At 35.9% G+C, this 21,534-nt stretch overlaps 1 protein-coding gene across 5 annotated transcripts in view; it reads left to right on the forward strand.

Annotated features, from left to right (window-relative positions):
• The window catches only part of kaznb (kazrin, periplakin interacting protein b), a 211,314-nt gene that overhangs the window by 83,872 nt on the left and 105,908 nt on the right, over window positions 1-21,534 (forward strand). For 3 of the 5 annotated variants that reach the window (XR_007828697.1, XM_051122503.1, XM_051122507.1), the window contains exon 4: window positions 11,663-11,858. Coding sequence is in view for 3 of the 5 variants with exons in the window: in XM_051122503.1 (XP_050978460.1) it covers window positions 11,663-11,858 (196 nt within the window). In the remaining 2 variants the exon portion in view is untranslated. Of the gene's footprint in view, window positions 1-11,286; window positions 11,859-12,081; window positions 12,221-21,534 lie in introns of those variants that run through there. The other 2 variants (XM_051122504.1, XM_051122505.1) reach the window with 2 other exon arrangements.

Consider the following 21,534-nt stretch of genomic DNA (forward strand, 5'->3'; position numbering starts at 1 on the left):
GCTGGCTTCCGTCTGCCGCCCCTGGCGCTGCTCTGCGTCAATGCCCCTCTGTCCCTCACAGTGCTTGGGCCACCAAACCAAAGGCCAACCGCAGCGTTCTGCCAGTCACTCTCATCTGCCCAGTTATGACATTTACATACTCTCCCACAATGTACTATCCTTAATATTTAGAGGTTGCTGTTCATTTTATTAAATGAACTGAGCAGAGAACACACAGTGTTTCTTCTGCGTGAGGAGGGAATGTGTCTCTGTAATTACAGTTTAAGTGACTGCCATTCTTATATGAGTGATTGGCTGCACAACTTGCAATTTCAGAGATCTAGTTGCCAGAAACGTTTTGAAAGCACATTTTAGTACAAGTGTGCTGGTGAATTCTTCTCCTGATTACTGTGAAATATCTGTAGATGAGACTTTCACGGATATTTAATGAGCTGAATTTACAGACTTCTCACACATTTCTGTGCACAATTCTATGTAAAATGTACTCTTTTTTTGCTGGTATAATGTATAGATATATGGAAACCCATTTTCACCAAGGTAATTCTGAGGTAAAGTGTGAAATAAGAAACACAGTGTCACACTGTGAGAAATAAAGTCTCAGTTCCAAGGAAAAAATGCTATTGTGAGATGTAAAATCTCAGTTACAAGGAAAGAAATTGCAATTGTGAGATATAAAGTCTCAGTTGAAACACATAAATTGTTTTTTATTTGTTAAATTAGGTTCCATATTACGACGCCGTTTTAGTGGCACATTAAAAAAAAAAGAAAAAAATCGAAGATTATCAGATTAAATTCGTAATTCAAGTATTTCGAGAATAAGGTCAAAGTATTTCGAGAGTAAAGTCAAAATTACGAGAATTCGTAGCAATTACAAGATTAAAGTTATAATATTTTGAGAGTATATTCTCTAGCCTATTGCGCATGCACATGGCTCAGATTGGGAGCACTGGGAGATATTCCAAAGTCTCAGCTTTCAAATGTCAGTTTTATAGTGAAATACAAACAATATATCTATTATAATAATGTGCTTTTCACGCTCTTTAATGTGGCAGGTAATGCTCTAAAAATATTATAACTTTAATTGCTACAATTTAATTCTCGTAACAATTGCTACGACTTAATTATCAAAACCTTTCAACTTCATTCTCTGAACATTTCAACTTTATTCTCATCATTTTGACTTTAATAATTAATTGTAGATTTTTTTTTAAACATTGCACTAAAACACTGTCGTACCATATAATATAGTTACACTACATTTGAAAATTATGGATAAAAAAATATCAAGGATGCATTGAATTGATCAAAAGTGACAGTAAAAATTTTACATTGTTACAAATGATTTCTTTTTTAAACAAATGCCATTCTTTTGAGTTGTGTCATGGATTCCATAAAAAATGTAAACAGCACAGCTGTTTCAACATTAATAATAATAAATGTTTCTTGAGCACCAAATTAACATATTACTGTTATTAGTGAAATGATTTCTGATGGATCATGTGATGCTGAAAACTCAGCTTTGCTGTTTATAAGAACAAATGACATTTACAAATATATTTAAATGGAAGCAGATATTTTTAATTGTAATAATATTTGACAATATTACTGTTATTACTGTATCAAATGCAGCCTTGGTGAGCATAAAAGACTTATTTCAAAAACATTTAAAAAAAAAAAAAAACCTGACTTGCCGACACCAAACTTGTAAATGGTACTGTTTAATATCATGATGAATATCATATGAAATACTTTTGGGAAGTTGACGTCCTGTGATGTGAGGTTTTGTACCACATCTACTTATTTTAAACAGCATTTTGCTTATTCTTTCACACTTCTTCATCCGTTTGAAAATTGTTACACTGCAGAACACTTTAAAAATGGCAAGACATTATGTTGGGGAAAAAAGCTTTCATGTCAACTACCCATCAGTATACAGTATATGAGTTTTTTAAAAGGTCATTGGTATCGTTCATTCATATAATTTCCTCTATCTCCCAAAAACAACAAATCTTCATCATCCGGACACCCACCCTGTAGGAAAAGTGAGGAAAGTACACTGACTCAGCCTGTTCTTCATCAGCAAGCTCAAGTCCTACTCAGGAAATGATACTGCTCTTTCCTGTGGTTTTTGACACAGTGCTAGTGCATGGATTCAGTGTTGTAAGAGTCTGTGGGAAGAGCCCTTGACCTCACACATGCCCATGATCTCTCTGTACTCAGCCCTCCCACGCCCCCTCATACACACACTGACACATGTGAGGAAACAGAGTTGGCAGTCGAAGGATTTTCACACAGCACCCTGATAAGAGCCTCATAAAAAGTTGGCTGTGCTCACCAAACTCCCTTGTTCTCTTTGAGAGCAAAACAGCAAATGTTCCAGTTTACCTGGCACGAGTCGATATTCAATTAACCAGACCAGCCTCTTGTCATGGCTGTTTATCAATACCTTGTTTTAAGGGCACTTGCTTAATCACATGCTATTTACGGCTGCAACCAAATGAACGAACAAATAACAACTATTTGGAAAGTTTTTCAATAGAGAAGCAGACGCCCCATGAGAGGAAATGCGGCTGGGTCCTGTCAGTGGATGTGCCAACACTGAATAATCACCTGATGCCAGGTTATTATAGTTTTTTTAATGAGTTAGCTTAGTCTGTCCTTTCAACTTAGCTTTCACTCTATTATTTAGTTTAGTTTAGGTTTTTATGTATTTTTATTTGTATTTTTAAATCTTTTTGAGGTTTTAAGGCTGCCGGTGTTAACACGTTATCTGAGAAAATTGTATATTTTAGTATGATTATTATTTAGTGAACATATTTACCTAATCTCCCTGGTGAAAAAAACAGCATATGCTGGTTAGGTATGTTTTGATGCTGGTTTAAGATGGTCCTTTGCTGGTTTATGCTGGTCCTTTGCTGGTTTATGCTGGTCCTTTGCTGGTTTTTGCTGGTCCTTAGCTGGTTTATGCTGGTCCTTTGCTAGTTTTTGCTGGTCCTTTGCTGGTTTATGCTGGTCCTTTGCTGATTTATGCTGGTCCTTTGCTAGTTTTTGCTGGTCCTTTGCTGGTTTATGCTGGTCTTTTGCTGTTTTATGCTGGTCCTTTGCTGGTTTTTGCTGGTCCTTTGCTGTTTTTTCCTGGTCCTTTGCTGGTTTATGCTGGTCCTTTGCTGGTTTATGCTGGTCATGTTGCTGGTCAAGGACCAGCATGAACCAGCAAAGGACCAGCAAAGGACCAGCTTAAACCAGCACCAAAACATATCTAACCAGCATCCCAGCATCAAAACATACCTACCAGCATATGTTTTCAACATCTTAAATCATGCTAGCAACTTGTTAATCATGCTAGCAAAATGCTAACAACAAATAACATGTTATTGATGTTAAAGACATGCTGATTATCTAGAAACATGCTAACCATGCTAACAGCATGCTAACCATGCTAAAACATGCTAGCAACATCCTAATCAAGTTAACAACGTTAACAATATGCTCATCACGCTAAAAACATGGTAGCAACATGCTAATCATGCTAACAACATGCTAACAACAAATAACATGTTAATTATGTTTAAAAACATGTCAGTCATGCTAGCAATATGTTAATCATGCTAGAAGCATTGAAGCAACAAGTTAATAAAGTTAAAAACATGCTATCAACATGCTAATTATACTAGAAACATGATAGCAACATGTTATAAATGTTTGAAACATGCTAACAACATGCTAATGATGCTAGAAAGATGCTAATCATGCTTTCAACATGGTAACAACATGCTAATCCCCTGCTGAAAAAAAACAATAGACAGCATCACAAAATTTGTAATAGATTTACTGGTTATAATGGGACTTGTATTGATTTTAATGGAAACTGTAATGGGCCCTATTGGTCTCTGCTGGTAATTGGTCATGTTCTATTGGTGGCTTTTTAAAACCAATAAATCCTAATGGAATATGTGCCAAAACACACTACAAACCATTTTTTAATAATTTTAATGGATAAAAGTTGATGGTTTGTAATGTTTGTAATGGTATTTGTAGTAAAAACCATTAGAATTTTATGTGATGGTTCTGTTGTTTTTTTTTTTTTTTTTTTGTTTTTTTTTTCAGCAGTTGGAAGCATCTATAATCAATCTCAACTTTCAAACTTCAAGCTATTACAACTTTTTACACAGCAATCCTGTAGCAAAACGTGTATTTAGCCTTATATAGAACTAAAATGATGGTGAAAAATCTTCTTAACTGATTTATCTGTTTATTATTGTTTACTTTATAAATCCAGATGGGACATTTATAAAAAGTAAAGTCATGTTGTTGAACTGTGAAATTAATTATCACTGAATTATGTATGAAATGACGTATACATGCAGAACACACTGTCATTTACACATTTGGCTAATAACATTTCAAGTATTGAGAGAAATGGAGTGTGGAGAAAATAGGTGATAATGTGGAAGGTAAAAGATTTATACATATTAAATATGTGTTCTGAGTTCTATGTCACACCAGAGAAACACAAGAGTTATTAACCACCCAGCCAAATTTGAATGATAAAAAAACAGCAAGTAAATAAAATAAGTTATCAAAATCTTGAACAAATAAGCAGTATTCTCTGTGGGACGCGGAAACCACAGCCACTCGCAGGAAAGCTGCCGCCTCTCTCAACTGCTAAAGGAGACTGAGCTGTTTTGTAAATTATCGCAAGCAGGTAATACGCGTTTACATGACCAAGGGCATAGCTAGCTAGCAAACTGTAGGCTGTAGTAACTAACGGTAATGACAGTAACTCCTGATTGAGTGGATTTCAGCAATATTTTTTTAACATTTACAATGTTTAGAAACAACTCTCTGAATTGCCTTCACACTGACTTTCAGAAGCATTTGTAAAGGCATATATAGCCCTTGTTCTTTGAACTTATCCAATATCCAGTATGTAGCTTGTACTGCTCACACTCAGCGTTCACCCAACTAGAGTCTAGCTGAACGGCTGCACTAATGACTCTCAGAGCCATGTGGATATTCCTGTGAACGCTCTCATCCTTTATGATACTCACGGGTGTCAATTCTTCGGGAGTCCAGTCTCATAAATATATGTTGTAATGTCTGTTAAAGCTGGAGCTCTGTGCTGAGATTTTCACATGGGTCTTTTTCCATCTCTTTCTGTTCAGTGATGTCTTTAGTGTTATTACTGACTAGTGTTTAATTTACATGTTTATTAAATGACAGCAAATGGGGGGTGGGATCAGGAAATGTCCTTGAGCCGGAATTCGAACTCGGGATGCCCGTAGCGCAATGGTGGTATATGAAAAATCCTTTAGGTCCCACAAATTGTTTGGTTTTTCAGCATTTTGTATTTGAACTCTATACAGCAATGACTGTGTGAAATCCATCTTTTCACACTGAGGACAACTGAGGGACTCATACGCAACTATTACAGAAGGTTCAAATGCTCACTGATGCTTCAGAAGAAAACACAGTGAAAACTTTTGGAATTTGAAGATCAGGGTAAATTGAACTTATTTTGTCTTCTGGAAAATATGTAAGCATCTTCTGTAGCTTCAATATTAAATAAAAAAAAAATATTTAGGCAAAAAAATCTTCATTCTGTTCAAAAGTTTACACCCCTTAATGCATCGTTTTTCCTTCTGAAACATCAGTGAGTGTTTGAACTTTCTGTAATAGTTGCATATGAGTCCCTCAGTTGTCCTAAAAAGAGTCCCTCAGTGTAAAAAGATGGATCTCAAAATCATACAGTCATTGTTTGGAAGGGTTCAAATACACAAAAATGCAAAAAAAAACCAAACAATTTGTGGGACGTGAAGAATTTTTTCTGAAGAGCAGAAGGTGGTTTAACTGTTCTGCACAAATAAGGGACTCATGAACAACAATCACTAAAAAACACACACACAAACACACAGCTGTGGATCATTCAGGTAATAACACAGTATAAATAATCAAGCATATGTGAGCTTTCAAACAGGGTCATTTTTAAAAATTTTCTCCTGTGGACTATATGTAAATGTCTCTTGTGTGAAATATCTTATTTAAGTCAGTACTAAATAAAAAATAACATGCATTTTGTTATTAAAATAATTAACATTTTGCAGATTCTGCAGGGTGTATGTAAACATTTGATTTCAACTGTATTTCAAATACATTTATATCATACTAAGTATAGCCTACTTCAAGGCTGCATTTATTTGATCAAAAATATATACATATCCGAATGTATTTTACAATGTAATTTTTTTCCTGTGAAGGCAAAGATGCTGATTTGGTGCTCAAAAACATTTATTTTGTTGTTATCATCAATTTGAAAAACAGTAGTGTTGTCTAATAATTTTGTGGAAACTGTAAGGATTTTTCAGAATTTTACGATGAATAGAAAGTTCAAAAGAACAGCATTTATTTAAAATGGACATTTTTTAAAGGAGAAGTCCACTTCCAAAACAAAGATTCACATGTAATGTACTGACCCCCTTGTCATCCAGGATGTTCATGTCTTTCTTTCCTCAGTCGTGAAGAAATTGTTTTTTGACGAAAACATTTCAGCATTTTTCTCCACATAGTGGACTGATATGGTGCCCCGATTTTGAACTTTCAAAATGCAGTTTAAATGCGGCTTCAAACGATCCCAAATGAGGTTGTAAATGATCCCAACCAAAGGAAGGGTCTTATCTAGAGTATCGGTTATATTCATTAACAAAATACAATTTAAATACTTTTTAATCTCAAACGCTTGTCTTGCCTTTCTCTCCCTGAACTCTGTGTATTCTGACTCAAGACAGTTAGGGTATGTCGAAAACTCTGATCGTATTTTCTCCCTCAGTTTCAAAAATAATTACAAAATCATCCTACATCACTGCAGAAGTACTGACCCAGTCTTTGCAAAGTGAAAGATGATCAAACCCCCTTAACAAAAAAGGTAAAACAGCGATATAGGGCGATTTCGAAGTTGAGGGAGACCATGAGATGGGAGTTTTTCGACATACCCTAACTGTCATGAACCAGAAAAAAACAGTCCAGGCAGAGTAAGACAAGATGAGCGTTTGACATTAAAAAGTATATAAATTGTATTATTTTATGAAATGAACCAATCGCTACTCTAGATAAGACCCTTCTTCCTTGGCTGGGATCGCTTACAACCGAATTTAAGGATCGTTTGAAGCCACATTTAAACTGCATTTTGGAAGTTCAGAATCTGGGCACCATATCAGTCCATTATATGGAGAAAAATGCTGAAATGTTTTCCTCAGAAAACATAATTTCTTTACGACTGAAGAAAGAAAGACATGAACATCTTGGATGACAATGGGGTGAGTACATTATATGTGAATCTTTGTTTTGGAAGTGGACGTCTCCTTTTGCTCAATTTGATGCATCCTTGATTCATTTATATAAAAAATCTTACTGGACCCAAACTTTGTATATTATACATATTTTTCATATATCACACCTAAGTATATCTTAAAATGAAAAGTTAGTGATTGTGTTCTCTAGCCAATCAGAGCTGTCATGTTATGTCTTGTTAGCAGATGTCCTTTCCACTGACGTTGATAAACCCGATGCAAAAATGTGTAGCAAATTTGTGAATGAAACATCTTAGCTCTGCCAGTTCCAAGCATTTTCTTAAAGAATTTAAGGCAGCATGAAAGTGCAGAGCTGACTCCGTTTGGCAAGCAGCCTGTGCATATTCTTGGCAAAAGGCAGGTGACAACAGCAAAGCCTGGGGAAAGGCCTTGTTGTAAAAGCCATGTAACAACTGTTAGCTGTCCAGTTCCTGCCCTTTGTCTTTTCCCACTGACATTCAGCATTGTTCACTCCGGGTCCTTTGTGTGGCCTGGTGTGTTCCAGTCAATAGAGGTGCCTTTTAATACGACTGAGATCGTTTCTCTGTCTTGCGCAGAATGGAAAAGCCACAGAATATGAATATTTTTTTCCAAACATGTTTCTTTTTCTTTCTCTCTCCACCACTCCTTCTCGTTCTCTTTCTAACTCACTCTCTCTTTTCTTTTGAGTGACTATAGTGGTTTCGGGGCTGGGATTTGAAAACAAAGCTCTGCCTCACTGCCTTTTTCAGCTGCATTCTGAATCTCAGCATGAATGGTGTTAGCACAGCAGATGTGCTGCTCTTTCCAGCTCATTTCTGATGGAAATAAATCAGTTTGGAACCTTCTAAAAACTTTGCGACCTTCTCTCTTTTATAGCGTAACATTTGAGCCATCTCTCAATCATGAACGAGATGGATGCAGATGAAAATCCAGACAGTAAAAACTTAGTTTGTTGTGATAAACTGTCAAATTTTATGCTTGTTTTTTAGTGTGGATTCCTCTGTTGTGTCCCATTCATTTCTGGCATCGCTTCGTGTGAATACCAATGAGGATGTTACTCAGTTAGAGCCGTGAAATGATAGGTGTTCGTTGTTTTTGGTGTGATGGTTCACCAGATTTGCCTCTCTCGCTCACACCCCATCAATTTGCTCTAGGAATTGAGTGATTTTGCTCATTTTCAGCCAATGTTTTGCTTGGGGAATGTCAAAGCCGCTCCGAAAAGAGCTGGTGTTGATTATTGTCATAAGCAGGGGTTAAATTCGCCTAGAACTATGTTCTGCCACCCTTGATTCAAAATAGATGATTGGCAGTCAATCCAGTTGACTTAAAATGTGCACACTCCAGTCAAGTTTCTGTTTGTCCCCGCACTTGCGTTTAGTCTTCATTTAATGAGTATACTCTCGAATAAAGCTTTGATGTTTCTTCTTTATGCTTTTCTCAAATAGGTAATGCGGGCATTCATTTAGATTGGCTCTTTTCAGTTTAAAAGACCCAAAATTAAAAACCCATGAAACAGATTAATGAGCACATGTCAGTATAGCCAATGGGTTTACATCATGAATCGACCCTGCTATTGCTAATCAAAGGCTGGCATTTTATTGGATAGAATTTATTTTATTTTCCTATTATTTTGTTTTGTTACTTTTTTCCCCAAGGTAATGCATGAGTCAATAAAATGTGTACCTTAAATGCAGTGTTTTGGGTGCCAAATGCATGAATTGATTTTACATTTTATTATTATTATTTGTAATTTGTAATTTTGTAGTTAATACATAACTTGATTTAAAGAAGATCTGGAATGCAATGTAACTCAGTTAGGATAAAAGCATCTGCCAAATGAAAACAATAAATAAATAAATAATTCTGCTATTATTATTTTACCCCAGTTAATGCATGAATTGATATAATGTAGACTTTGAATGCAATGTAAGTCATTTTGTATAAAAGCTTTTATATATATATGAATAATAAAAAATATTCATGCATGAATTGATACAATATTATAGTACTATATATATAAACAGTTAGAATATCTGCCTAATGCATAATTTTTGATTATTATTATTTTATTATTATTCTACCTCATTGATACAGTGTAGACTTTAAATGCAATGTAAGTCATTTTGGATAAAAGCTTACATTTTATTTAATTTAATTTTACAGTGTATTTTATTTAATATATAACTTTATATTTATTTATTTATTTTATTAATGCATGAATTAATATAATATAAACAGCTGAAAAATCTGCCTAATGCATAGATTTCATTTATTTTTTTATTATTATTATTTTACCCTTGTTAATGCATGAATTGATACAATGTAGACGTTAAATGCATTGTAAGTCATTTTGGATAAAAGCTTACATTTTATTTAATTTCATTTTACATTTTATTTTATTTAATATATATCTTTATATAATTTTTTTTTACTATTAATGCGTGAATTGATATAATGTAAACAGTTGAAAAATCTGCCTAATGCATACATTTTATTGTTATTATTTTTATTATTATTTTATTTTATTTTAATTTATTATTATTTTACCCTAGTTAATACATGAATTGATACAATGTAGACTTTAAATGCAATGTAAGTCATTTTGGATAAAAGCTTACATTTTATTTAATTTAATTTTACATTTTATTTCATTTAATATATATCTTTATATATATTTTTTTTTTATTAATGCATGAATTGATATAATGTAAACAGCTGAAAAATCTGCCTGTTGTATACATTTTATTATTATTATTATTATTATTATTATTTTACCCCAGTTAAAGCAGAATTGATACAATGTAGACTTTAAATGCAAGTCATTTTGGATAAAAGCTTATATTTAATTTAATGTAATTTAATTTTACATTTTATTTTATTTAATAATGCATGAATTGATATAATATAAACTACTGAAATGCATACATATTATTATTATTATTATTATTATTATTATTATTATTATTATTATTATCATTATTATTATTATTATTATTATTATTATTATTATTATTATTATTATTATTATTTTCCCCAGTTAATGCATGAATTGATTTAATGTAGACTTTGAATGCAATCTCATTTTGGACAAAAAAAAGCTTACATTTTATTAAATGTATTATAATTTTTTTTTTTTACAAATAATTTTATTTATCTATTTATTTTATTTTATTTTTATTTATTTATTTATTTGTACATTTAAAAAAAAATGCCTGAATTGATGGTTCCCTCACCTCCTGTTCAAAAGGTGAAATATTTAGGATAGATGATAGGGCGTTTAAGGTTATAGATGACTTCAAAGCTCATCAAAAGGTAACAGACCAGCATCACACTGAACAGCATAGGAGCTTCTTTGATTCCCATACCTAAAGGACATAAGACTTTTCAGTCTGTTGCATAAGACTTCTGGGAAAGGGTAAACCATTTTAGGTCTGCTTCTGAAGACTAGATGGCTTTTCAAAATCAGTCCCAAACTTTTGACCCTGCGAGGAGATTGATTGCTTTCAGTGTAATTCCCTTCACTTCCTGCGTGCAGGGGGCCGGACTAATAGCTGTCCCTCGTGTCCAGCGCAGAGGTCTGCCCGGGTTCCTCTCCCTCCGAGTTGAGTCGTTCCACCCCCATCCGCAACCTCAAGAGTGGGGGAGCGCTTCCCAGGGACAAAAGAATGAATATGTAATGAAAAGACAGGGAAAGGGGTGGGAGCGTGCTTGTCCGAAAGAATAGATGTATCCAGCTTGACAAGTGTTTGTCGAGGGATCAAGGAAGTGCAGAAAAGTCGTATTTATTTTCCACCTCACCCACATAAGAACAGTTACTTACTCATACGATCGGAAAGGCTCTCCGAGGCAAAGCCTGCAGTTCGCAGAGTTTCAGAAACATTGCACTTTAGCTCCCTCCCTCTCTCCCCCAGAAATCTGGCGCACATGGTACGTTCCGTTTAAAAGAGAGCATGTCATCTCTCAATGCACTGTGTTCTCTCTGGAAGCAGCTGCTGGGAGCGCGGTTTTTCAGCGGGAACTCTCTCTCACTCCTCTACCTGCTGTTTCGTTTGTCCGTTACTTTCTTTCACACGCTCTGTCTCTCTCTTAATCTACCACACGCTCAGCTGTCTATCACACACTAACAGAGGACAGATAGTGATTAGGTCTTTTCTGCTGGGATAAGGAGGAGGGGAGTCAGACTTGGGATTTTTCTTTCCCTCTTCTCCAGCGTGGTTTTGTATGCATGGTCTAAACTGTGGCAGCCGAGGAGGGATAAAGGGGGACCGGCGGCTTGTTCTACCCCCTGACAGAGCCCTTGACACCATGCCCCTCTCTGTGGATTTGCTTCTCAGGGCAAAATCCTGAAAATGATGGAGGACAACAAGCAGCTGGCTCAGCGGATCGATGGGGCCATCCAGTCGGCCAGCCAGGAGGTGACCAACTTGCGCTCCGAGCTCTCCGCCACCAGCCGCAGACTGGCCGAGTTGGGGGCGTGCAACCCTGCCGGCCTGGAGAACAACCAGCAGAACCACCATCACCACCTCCACGGTAAGACGTGTGTCAAGTTTTTGTTGCTACAGTTTAACTTGTTACAGTGGAGAATAGCAAACGGTTAATTTTTGAAGGGGTTTGTGGGTGGGAGTGAGCTTTTGTTGAGAGAAGAAAGTAGAGAGGGGAGGACGGGGGGCAGCTGATCCCGTTCTTCACCGCCTCGTCCCGTTTCCCGGGTAGCCGGTGGGACGGCTTTCCAATGCAGCTGTGACATATCAGGCGGAGAGAGGCCAGAGAGAGAGAAGAAAAATGAAAGCTGGCATCGGGTTCGACTGTCGTCATAACTCCGGTCTCTGACTGATTCGCAGGGAATAACATGAAACACGTGGTTCAGTTCGGATACTAAAACTTAGTTAAAGGTAAAGTGTGTCTTTTTTTATGACATTAAAACACTTTTTTATCCTATCTTCCAGCTTTTAGACAACTATTAGACAGACTTTTTGTTGAATAAAATTTTCCTAAAAGTGGCTTTTTTGAGCATCCTGACAATGTTGACATTACCAATGGCATGAGTTTGGGCAATACTGTCTGTTTGTCAACCAACGGCAGACTGAATAGTGTTTAACACTGTTACTGTTTGCAGTTTTGGTACCTTTTAAAGTGGTGGTAACTACCATTTTCCCAAGTATTTACCCCCAAAACAAAACACTGACACATTTCTCAAAATATATATTTTTTTGTTTACAGAACATAATGACATCAGATGACCCGTGTTGGTCTAAAAACTTTCCAGCTGTTCAGTTTAACATATAGTTATAGTTTCTACTGCTTCTAAGATTTATTAATCTTAGTTTTAGCACATTTTTAACACATTACATAAATCAAAATACATGAGCATTTTTAAAATGCTTTTTTAAAGAAGCCTCCTAAGCTCACCAAGACTGCATTTGTTTGATCAAAAATCATTAAAACTGCAATATTGTGAAATATTATTGTTTTAATGTATTTCAAAATGTTAACATATTCCAGTGATAGCAAAGCTTTTCAGCATCATTACTCCAGTCTGTCACATTATCCTTCAGAAATCAATCTAATTTGGTGCTCAAGAAACATTTCTTATTATTGTCAGTGTTGAAAACAGTTGTGCTGCTTAGTATTTTTGTGGAAACAGTGATAAATAAGAAGTTCAGAGGAAATATAAATCGCTTGTACCATTATAAATGTCTTTACTATGACTTTTGATCAATTTAAAGCATCCTTTTTAAATTTCTTTCAAACTTTTCACGAAATCTGAATTCATAATGAACGAAAGTATGTGACCCCAGACCACAAAATTAGTCATACATTGAGATTTATACATCATCTGAAAGCTGAATAAGTTTTCCATTGATGTATGGTTTGTTCAGATATGACAATATTTGTCTGAGACACAACTATTTGAGAAAAAAAATTAATCAAAATATTGAGAAAGTCAGCTTTAAAGTTGTCCAAATGAAATTCTTAGCAGTGTATATTACTAATCAAAAATTAAGTTTTCATATATTTACAGTAGGAAATTTACAAAATACTTTCATGAAGTATGATCCCTAATGATTTTTGGGATAAAAGAAAAATGTATCATTTTGACCCCATACAGTGTATTGTTGACTATTGCTACAAATACACCCATGCTACCTAAGACTGGTTTTGTGGTCCAGGGTCACATATGTATAATATTTAGCATGATTAGTAGGACATGTTGTATAACTGTTGTTTAATGTTAATGTTACTAAATACAGTAACTGTTTAAACCCTATTGTAAAGTGTTACCAAAACTCCCTAAATGTGAGTTCATGTGTCATTGTGTGTTGTGACTCATCTTTTTTTTCTTGCCATCTCAACTTTCACTCATGTTCTCTCCGAAACGGAAGTTAGGTGTGGTGAGATCCATCCGGTTCTGCTGTGCAGATTTCATAGCCCAAGGCAGTTTTTTGTTCAGGCTAGAGGTCATGTTAAACAGTTTGGACAGGGTCTGGGTGTGCGGAGCGAGGACCAACGTATTGATATTGTGTCAGGTTGATGATGTTATAGGGGTTACAGCAAGCAGGGCAGACCAGCAGTGGCCAGCCATCCCCCTCAGTGGTCCACTGCGGGCTGAGACTCTTTCAGACAGAGCAAGAGTGATAGAAACTGTGTTTGAACAGGTGTCATTAGAAGGACCCTTCTAAATGAATGAGGTTGTATGAACAGCGCAGCTCCCCCTCTCTCTGTCTTTTCACATGGGTTTAAGGCATCTCACTGCAGTGAACCCACATTCCTCTTTACCAGCGCACTGATGTAATGCTTCTCCCTCTCTCTCGGCCCCCCTCAGTCTCTCTCTCCCTCTCTCTTAGTCAGGTGACTGTTTACATGGGAGAGCCGGAGGCTGAGCAGGCAGAATGTAATCAGATACACATTCCTCTGTCCTGCCGTATGTGGGAGTTGCTCTCATAGTTTAAACACAAAGCCGCCCCCCTCCCATTTCAAAAAACAGCATTCCTCTAATCAGGGCTTCGGGTTCATTTGTGTTCCGTTCACATCCTTCCGTCGTTATCGTGCCAAGGGCTAAGGCCACGAAAAGTCATGTTTGGTGTAGGGCTGGATTTGGATTGCGTTCAATTTCACTTTGCATTTTTTTGGGTTGCAAAAAAGTATTTTTCCACTATCCTGACCTTTTACGAGCCACAGAACCATTTATTGCCACTAATAACTTTTTTCACTTGGTTACAAACACGCAAAATGTTTACCCCTTGTTGCAAGCAGACGCTCTTTGAATATAAACTTGAAAGCAGGCCGGGGTTTAATGAGCTATGACAGTCTAATGGAGAGATGTGGCATCCAGTTGTGCTCTGGCTCTCCTCCATCTTCAGATGACAAGTGAAATTTGCATGATGACAGGAACTGTAGGAGAAAACTAGATCGATCTGAAGAATGTGTTGTTTTTTCACTACAGTATTGTGGGAGTAGTATTATCGTATGAGTAGTATTACAGTATATGTATTATTAAAGTAATGTATGATTCTAGAAGTTTCAAGAACTTTATATTCTTCATTAAAAACAATAGTGATGAAAGGGATGGTATATCCAAAAATGAAAATTCTGTCATTAATTACTCACCCTCATGTCGTTTCAAACCCGTAAGACCTTTGTTCATTTTCGGAACACAAATTATGATATTCTTGATGAAATCTGAGAAGTCTCTCACTCTGCATAGACAGCAACTGACACGTTCAAGGCCCACAAAAGTTGTAAGGACGTCGATAATAGTCCACATGACATCAGTTGCTCAACCGTAATTTTATGAAGCTACAAGAATACTTTTTGTCCACAGAGAAAAGAAAAACATCTTTATTCAATCATTTCTTCTCTTCCCTCTCAGTCTTTAACGCACATTCACAAGTGCATCCGGGTTATGATTTCACTTAATTTTAATAATTTTAGGCCCTCTAAATGAGAACCACTGTTCTAGATAGTGCTGGTCTCTCCATCAAAGTCTGTATGTTCTTTCCCACTTATTTTGATTATCTGGTTGGAAAGTTTACAAAGCTAATGGCTTACTTCTCCTCAACAAGCAACACAATTTGAGGTATAATTGGTATAATTGGTGCAGAACAAGTTGTGCTGCAAAGTCCCAACCCGCAGTATGAGTGATTGTAATAATGATATGTTCCCTTTACTATAGCAAGCGCCACTAACAAGGCAAAAATTAAATCAATACAGTGCTTTTACTTTTTAAATAGAGGGGATGTGATTAGGCTTATCAGATTGAGATTGAAGTTCAGACTTGTGTGCAGCTAATTATCTTAAGAACTCAGATAAGATGATTTAGATGATATTTTGAAGGAATTGCATATGTTAACCTGTAGTTGCAGACATAACCCAAAATTAAAAAAAGAATTTCCTTTGATGTGGCATTTACTCAGACTTGTGCATTTTCTTAAGTAATTTTTTTAATTTATTTATTGACCAATGATAATAACATTACAATTTGGAGTGTCTGGTTTCAGCAGAACTTAAAGGGATAGTTCACCCCAAAAATGAAAATTACTCCATGCTTTAATTGCCCTCAAGCCATCCTACACTGTAAAAAACAAAAAACACAATTTGTTGAGTCACCTTAAAATAATTTGTTACCCTGCTGCCTTAAAATTTAAAGTTCAGTCAACTTGAAATGTTAAGTTGTACTAAGTAACAACTTAGATATTTGTGTTTGTTAAACTTAATAGATGGATAAGTAACCCAGCTGCCTTAACATTTTAAGTTGAATCAACTCAAATATCTAAGTTGTCACTTAGTATAACTTAACATTTCAAGTTGAATAAACTTTTTTTTTTTAGTTGACTTAACTTAAAATTTTAAGGCAGCCAGGTAACAAATTATTTCAAGTTGACTAAACAAATTGTTTTTTACAGTGTAGGTGTATATTAGGGCTGTCACTAACGATTATTTTGTTAATCAAGTAATTTGTCGATTATTCTGATGATTAATCGAGTAATCAGATAATTGTAATACATTTTTTGTAGTAATAAAAATAGATCTAAGTGAACAATAGCCTTTAAAATGACTTTAAATACATAATATATAATAGCACAATATATAATAGCAATGAGGCAATAAAAATTAATTCAAATGAAGTATCAAAAGCAAGAAATCATATGGTTTTATTGAACAAAACTGTTAAAATGCATAATGTATTAAAAACAATAGAGCTAATGTACATTATGCATTATAACAAATGCCTGACAATTTTTAATATTTGTGTTAATATGTGGACATCAAAACATGTAAACTCAGAGTGAGGGGTTTTTTTTTGTCCGCGGGTTGAAGCGACCCCTATAATGTAATATTTAGCCCCTGGAATGCTAATTTTAGGAGGGGAACCCTGCCAAAAATGTGTATTTTACCCACCAAATGTGATTTTTAATAGGGGACATAATGATGTATTCTCCTGTGTTAGCATAGGTTTATCAATGATTTACCTTACAAATCTGATGAAATCAATGCGTTCCCAGATGAATGTTATTATAAACCCAAACTCACAACAACATGCAGAGATTGATTTTAAGATGCTCCACACAGGTAAATAATAACAGCTTGTGTAGCAGCATTTACTGTCAACGGAGCCGCTCTGAGATGCATGTGTGTAACCTACACGCATGGAAATAATTAAAGTGCATATATTAAACCTAAATATATTTATTTATTTTAATCATAGCCTTTGTGAATTCTTAATAACATATGTGACCCTGGACCACAAAACCAGTCATAAGTGTAAATTTTTCGAAATTGAGATTTTTACATCCTCTGAAAGCTGGATAAATAAGCTTTCCATTGATGTATGGTTTGTTAGGAAAGGACAATATTTGACCGAGATACAACTGTATCTCATACAATCTGGAATCTAAGGGTGCAAAAAAATCTAAATATTGAGAAAATCTCCTTAAAATTTGTCCAAATGAAGTTCATAGCAATGCATATTACTAGTCAAAAATTACGTTTTGATATAATTACGGTAGGAAATTTACAAAACATCTACATGGAACATCATCTTTACTTAGTATCCTGATGATTTTTGCCATAAAAGAAAAATCGATAAATTTGACCATTCCAGTGTATTTTTGGCTGTTGCTACAAATATACCTGTGCAACATAAGACTGGTTTTGTGGTCCAGGGTCACATATATGCTTTATTATGTACGACAGTTAGCAGAAGCTAGAAACTGTGGTGTATAAAGTTCCAATTATTGATTTTTTTCTAATACAAACGCCTCGCTTTGCTTCAGGAGGACTTTACTAACCCCCAGAGCCGCGTGGAGCACTCTTTATGATGCATGGACGCACTTTATTTTGCTTTAAAATCTGGACCATTACCCACTGCCATTATAAAGCCTGGAACAGCCAGGATATTTTTTAATATAACTCCGATTGTATTCGTCATACACACCTAGCATTGCTTGAGGGAGAGTTAATCATGGGGTAATTTTCATATTTGACTGAACTATCCCTTTAATTTGAGATGAGCCAACGTGCATCTTGCACTTCAGTAAAAGAACATCTGACCTTTCATACAAGGAGTTCACATGCTCAGTGTCACAAATGCAGAATCTTAATTAGTTTTTATTTATTTTGTTAACATCAACAGATGTTAACTGTTTAATATAAGCATCTGCTATAGTCAACTGCCAGATAAATGGTCAAGCTCTCTAAAATCAAAAAAAAAAAGCTGGAAAATCATTCTGAAAGTGATTTCAGTAATATTGTTTCTCTCCGCTGGAATTGTTACGTCTGAGGTGTGAACAATTATTATAACTATATGGTTATATAACTATCATCCTTAGTGTGAACGGCCCTTAAGACCAACTTTCAGCCAACCACTGTTCTGGAAAGTATGGAAAGGATTCATCTTATCTGCATTGCCTTCTGCATATTATAAATACTTTCTCCCTAGTCAAGGGCAGATACGTCATTCATATTAGGTTTTGCATAATTCAGAGCCATATGGATGCTGTCTTGGCATTTTCATACAATTTGCTTGTTCCAACAGTTTATTGGAGATAGTATGTTAAACTTCAGTTCGTAAATGAATAGACTGTATTACCATAATCAGATACACATCAAGTCTCAGGAGGGAAAAATAAATTTACACACAATATATATTTGCTGATCTTTTAAAATGGAAACAGCTCTCTAAAAATCAATACTGCTAAAGCATAAATACATTATTCACAATTCCAACTGGTTGGTGCTTAGATGTCAAATCTACATGAAAAAGTGAGGTATCACTCTACAAAGTTCATTTTCATGCTTGGTGAGATCAAACAGATTCCGCCGCTAAATGCAAGCGATTGAATGCGAAAAGTGTGAAAATGAAAAGTAGGTCTAGCAGAGCTCTTTCACTTACATCTCACACTGTCAGAGATGGCAACGTGCCTCTGCATCCCTAGAGACGAGCACTTACATGACAAATGAGAAAAAGTCTAATGCAATGACAATTGCACGCTCTTGACTCCCTGATGGAAAATCTGAGGTTGCAAATTGGCCAAGTCACCATCCAGATGAAGTAATGCTTGAAAGGTGCGATCTCAATGTCGTATCAGGCTAAATGAACAGAATCACACGTAGCATGATGATGGGAGGTGGTGAAAGGATGTAAAAGTATCATAAAAGTGGTCCATACTACTCCTGTCCTACATTTGCAGGCTTCTTAAACAGTTAGGTGTCGGTATAAGTCTAAAACGAACATATCGCAAATGCAACCATGGTGAACCTTTGAGGCAGAGTAAACAGTGTAAGAGACACTTTAAAAAAGAGTAGGTGAGATGAAGAGTGGGGGAGATGGGGTTAAGGTTGATGTGTTTGCAGAGGAGAAAACTTACTAGCAAATCGATGGGCCATTTCTCTGTGACTGACAGACGGTAATAGTGCAAATGGGCCCCTGGCATTACTTCTGGCATGAGAAGCTGCATGCCTCGTTGGCAGCTGTGGCTGTGAAGTCTGATGGTCCATGGACCAGAACAAGCAGTAAACAAGATCATCAAGTCAACTCAAGCCAAACAAATCCACAATGTGGTCTTAATCAGTCGTATTCACTGGCACTTTATTTATTTGGTGCTTTTGGACAGATAGAAATTTCATTTTGAGCCTCTATAGGCTATATAATCTGAGATTTACATACACACACAAAAACTTTTTTTTTTAAATACAACGGAAATTCATGTCCCAGTCAAATGTTCTTGTTTAAAAAAAACATTACACTATCAGAATATTGTAATCAATATTCTCTTCATTAAAGCCAAGTATGAATCTCATCAAGTTAGTGTTTTAAGCATCTAAACTCAAGGCAGCAAAAATTTTAAAAAAATATAATTTCTTTGTGAAATTATGTTTAGCTATTCCTCTAATAGTTAACTTAAACTATTTCAGTTTTTTTTTCAAATCATCAGTCCAAATATTGGTCACAGACACACTTACTTTAAATTTCACCAAGCTGATTACTCACTAAATGCTCCCACAGATCATGTTTTCATGCCATTTTAAGTCTTATTTTGATGTAACAAAGTGGTTATATCTAAGTGTGTAAGTAGTTTGCTTACTTTGTAAAATTAGTTTTCCTATTAACGCCATTATATTGTCCATTCAGACAAATTTGTGAATGCAGAACACGCATGAACGCAAGAGGTGGGCTTTATTTCATGAACCAATCACAGCCGAACAAAATCAGTTATATCCAATCATATCGCGATAAAGACATTGCTTTCTTTCACATGACTTTCCCCCATTCATTCTCAGTGATGAATATATACATATATATAAATCCTAGGCAAGTTTTTGACTAAACTTTATGCTAGGTTTTAGGTTTTAGGTTATCTTCACTTAAAGGGGTCATCGAATGCCTATTTTCCACAAGCTGGTATGATTCTTTAGGGTCTTAATGAGAAGTTTATAACATACTTTGGTTATCATTTCTCAGTGGTAGTGAAAAACACCTTTTTTACCTTGTCAAAATCAGCCCTGTTCAGAGCGAGGTGTTCTATTGCATGTTCCTTTAAATGCTAATGATGCCCTCTCTACTGTGGGGTGACAACCCAGTCTGTTTAACCGCGAAACTAGGACATTATTAAGAAAGGCGACTTGCAAAGATGCATAAAAACCCTTATACTCACTTCTGCTGTAGGTGAAGCTGTATCACGAATGATTTGCGCATTTCCTTCTAAAATGAAAGTAACGTTTATCCTCTGCATCCTCAGCGGCTCAGATGTCGGGAGTAAGTGATAACTGCTATGATCATTATTACATCCAACAACAGAACACCTCAGTCACTCAATTAGAGACATTGTTGTCTTTCCTTGCACCAGAGTTGACACAATGGCGGTCAGGCCGGGTCTAAGGTAAGAGGGTCATGTCAATCAACTATTGTGGGAGCGGGAGCTGAGAATGGCTTAATTTGAAAAAGGGGATATTCCTTATAAAGATTACAAAAATAAAAGGGTGGTTGTGTACACACACTGCTGACACACATTTATGTTCAAACAACATATAAAAGTGAGTTTTGCATCCGATGACCCCTTTCAACTAGCCCAAACAAGTTGTGAGTAGATCTGAACATGTCAACCAGTCTGTCTTATCTGTAAAAGCAATAAAAGGCCAAACCAAATGCTACTTGCTAATACTAAATTTAAACTGATAAAATCATGACAAGCCATTATGAGTAAAATTAGACGAGGCTGTTGCTAGCATCAGCGGCAGTAGCTGGAGGCAGTAGGCAGGGTGTTAAGGAGCCTGCGGTGGAGCTTATGGCTTTGCAGTGCCCTTGTGATTTATGCCAACACTAGTGGGACTCGCGCAAGCCAGCATGTTAAACCCCCCACGACCCTGAGAAAGTGATAAGCAGAGAGAAATGCGACGGAGTGAACTCAATAAAGCGCCCGCAGACGGAGGTGATGTTTTAAATTGCTTTTAAATCAGCCTTTGGGAGGTGTTGCGCCTCGCTGATTTTGTGGGATTTTATTTTGTCTGAAACGTGGATGAATTTTTGAGGATTTGTTGGAGAGGTTAAGCAATTCTTGCTGGGTGTTTGGAACCTAGGGATGTGTCTTTTTCCCATAGTTTTCTTCTCAGACTTCTCTTGTTGGTTGTTCTGCATGTTTCCACCTCTAAAAAGATGGTTCTGGGCTGCTTCTACACTAATGTCTGTTTTCACATTTTAGCGTATGTC

The sequence above is a fragment of the Labeo rohita genome, chromosome 11, assembly GCF_022985175.1.
Source record: "Labeo rohita strain BAU-BD-2019 chromosome 11, IGBB_LRoh.1.0, whole genome shotgun sequence".
NCBI classification, from domain to species: domain Eukaryota; kingdom Metazoa; phylum Chordata; class Actinopteri; order Cypriniformes; family Cyprinidae; genus Labeo; species Labeo rohita.